Source organism: Antrostomus carolinensis, unplaced genomic scaffold, assembly GCF_000700745.2.
Source record: "Antrostomus carolinensis isolate BGI_N321 unplaced genomic scaffold, ASM70074v2 scaffold45650, whole genome shotgun sequence".
Taxonomy (NCBI): domain Eukaryota; kingdom Metazoa; phylum Chordata; class Aves; order Caprimulgiformes; family Caprimulgidae; genus Antrostomus; species Antrostomus carolinensis.
The window spans coordinates 21,905-25,197 of record NW_010291493.1 but is presented as its reverse complement, the minus strand read 5'-3'; the positions used below and the strand labels follow the sequence as shown (position 1 = coordinate 25,197).

At 36.6% G+C, this 3,293-nt stretch overlaps 1 protein-coding gene across 1 annotated transcript in view; it reads left to right on the top strand.

Annotated features, from left to right (window-relative positions):
- Positions 1-290: 290 nt before the first annotated feature.
- The window catches only part of PRMT7 (protein arginine methyltransferase 7), a 16,776-nt gene continuing 13,773 nt past the window's right edge, over positions 291-3,293 (top strand). Inside the window, exons 1-3 of the mRNA XM_010176382.1 lie at positions 291-385; positions 1,208-1,244; positions 2,546-2,695. Of these exons, the coding sequence (XP_010174684.1) occupies positions 291-385; positions 1,208-1,244; positions 2,546-2,695 (282 nt within the window). The remainder of the gene's footprint in view (positions 386-1,207; positions 1,245-2,545; positions 2,696-3,293) is intronic.

Sequence of the window (3,293 nt, the reverse complement as noted above, 5' to 3'; positions counted from 1 at the left end):
TGGTTTTTTTTTTCCGGGCTGAGTTAATGAGCAGGGTGGGGTGACAGATTTGAGTTTAAAACATCCCGATAGAAAAAGTGCAGGGCGGTCACCAGTACTTGTGGCCAAGGCAGGTGTAATAGGGAAAGTATATATAAATATAAGTATCCAGAGCTAAAGCAATGTCTGTAGATTTCACTGGAAGTTTTGTGTTTGGTTTTTTTTTCCACATACAGTATTTTGGGTATTATACTGAAGCCAAAGCAGCAAAGTTGCACATAATACATAAATAATACAAATTGATACAAATCATGAAGACCTTTTGTGGAAGAGCTAATCCAACCACTGGTGAAATGGAGTGGGTTGAAGAGGACGAGAACTATGACTACCATCAGGAAATCGCAAGGTATGCTGGAAAAAAGAGCTTCTTGTTCCACTAAAGCTACAAAAAAGAGCAAACCCAACTCGTTTTAGGAGAATTTTGGGATTTCTGTAGAAGTTGCATGGGCACAAGATGAATAAACTGTAGGCCAGTCTAAGTGTTACAGTGCCCTGTAACATTTGTACTGCCCTGTACAGGTCAGAACAGTAAATGTAGAATTTTATATTCTCCAGGTAGTTTCCTTCTAAATTATTTAAAATGTTTTCTGAGGTCTTTATCTTAATGCTGACAGTGACTGAGTTGTGGCAAAATACATTGACTAAATTTCTTTCAAATCTCCAGTTCAACAAATAATTGCTAGTTGTTTGTTCCTGTAGTAACTTTTTAAGAGCTTGATGTAACAGCCAGAGAAGTTGGAGAGATTAGATTTTGGGGTATTTTGAAGTAGTGTGACCCAGGAAGAAATAGGGACCAAGGAAATTTGCTAGAAGATGATGACCATTAGTAGGCTGTCTTTCATCTCTGTGTATTGCTCTGTATGAACCTCCGCCTGTCCCTGCTGTTACTTCACAGCTGTTTGTCCATAGGTCTGTGTTTTGGTTCTGTTGCTGAAGAGAGGATATATACCAGCAGTTAATTAGTTCATTTATATGCTGATGGCCAGATCAGTGAAATGACATTATTCCTTAGATTTGGGAAACAGTTCAGATCCTCAAAGAGCATGTCAGTTATCTGTGCATTTATGGGACCAGTTGCCTTAGTAAGAGAAAACAAAGGAGACTATATAAGATCTAGCAATTTTGTGCTTTGCAGTATGTAGTATTTTGACTAATTTTTTTATTGTAGGTCACGCTATGCGGATATGCTTCATGATAAAGACAGAGTAAGTACAGAAGCAAATAACTTTTGAACGGTGAGGAAATACCTGTTTCCTTTCTCTTGAATAGTTGTCACTGCATGATTATACAGGTTTCTTTGAAAGATGAAATGATCAAATTTGTACCCTTTAAGGTACCACACCTGCTCTTAGATCAACAGATACCTTTGTACATCTGCCTCTCGTGTTCTGGTGTTTATTGCAGAACATGGTATTTACATTCAGTAGCTGATTTTGCTGTTCTGTGTTTGACATTGTTGACAGAAAGCACTCATTAGATGAAATTTAGAAGGCTGTAAATGTGAATCTAGGCTTCTTAGTTTTTATAGGAATGTAAGTAAAGTTTATCTTTATTCTTTTGTGGTATTGTTAGCTCTTGTTTACTGCTTAGAATTGAGAAGAAAATTGAGATACCATATCTACTGGCATGATACAGTCTGGAGTGAATGGTTGAAATGTTCTTTCTGATCTAACCATTTAGTCAATAACCTTTTTAAAGACTTTTTGGAACATGTTAGTGAGATCAGGCATTTAATAAGCCATGTAGAGACAGCAAGTTGTGTCTGAGTAATTAAAACAACTCTTCTAGAATTATATAGCAAAAGTGTTAACTAGAATTGTTCGGAAAGGGATCCAGCAGACCTTCCATGTTTATAATGTCCAATGATAGTGTATTCTTTGGAAAGGCTTGATAAATCATTTGGAAAGGGATGTCTTATACTTACTCCATAACAGTCTATTGTATACATATATTTCAATATGTGTACTGTGGCTGACAGATGACAGCACTTGGTTTTTTTCTGTTAATGCTGCTATGCTTGTAGCCCCACTTAATGGCACAGAACTAAAAGCCAAGTGTTTACACATGCTGCTTCTCATGGATGAATTTTTTTCAGTAGATGTAGAGAGGAGTCTAAATCCAAGATACTTCAGCTCTTGTGCTGTCCTAGGCACTATATGACTATCTGAGTGGTGCTGCAGGGGAAGAGTACTCAGAAAAGCAGTAGCATCTCACATGAATCTTATTATTATTTGCTCCATAAAATATTGCATTTGGAAAACACGCATGTGCTATAAGTAGCTGATTCATCAATGACAATGAGAATATTGTGATAAAAATTGCTGTGCTTTAAATGGATTGATCCCTGCAAAACCACTTGCTTTTGCTAAAAATGGCTTTGGTGTGACTGTGTAGCAAAAATAATTTTCTAATTATAAACTCCTAGTTGGAGAATGCAAGATTTCAGCGCAAAAATTAGAAGTATAAATGGATAAAAGTGGGTTTTTTCTTTTTTCCTTCTCCACAGAATGTGAAGTATTACCAAGGTATTCGTGCTGCAGTGAGCAGAGTGAAAGAAAGAGGTGAGAAAGCGATTGTCCTAGACATAGGGACTGGCACAGGCCTCCTGTCTATGATGGCAGCTTCAGCAGGTGCAGATTTCTGCTATGCGATCGAGGTGAGCATTTGTTACGGTTGCACATACCTTCTGCATGCATCTTCATAGCCTCTTTTTGGAGCTTCCGTGCAGTTGTTCTGTCTGCGTGATCAGTGGAGTGGGTGCATTTGTTATTTTGTATTGTGGCTTCTGAAGTGCAAGCTTTATACTTTTATTTGTCAAAAACACTTAGGTCTTATGAGAATATAATATATATTTAATTTTTGTTTCTGTAAATGTACTGATGAAAATTACTAAGACAAGTTTCATAGTATTCTGTCTTCTCTATGTCTTATCACAACTCAAGTGTCATATGGAAAACTTTAATTAAGTTTTTGAAAAATAGGAGTATTCTCTAACCATATTACTGATCTTCATAAGTTTCAACTCTTTGAGATGGTTCTCAGACCACTTAAACATAACATGGACCATATAATAATAAAGAGACTGTTTCATAAACTGATTTCTCCATCTCTTGGTGATTAAGTAGAGCATCTCCTTTTTTATTGGCAGTTAAGAAACATCCTGATGGTCATTAGCAGCCATTACTTATGTTAAGGATAACAACAGGAACATTTTGGCCAGTTCACCTTTTTTGTAATGGATTTGAAGAAGCAAA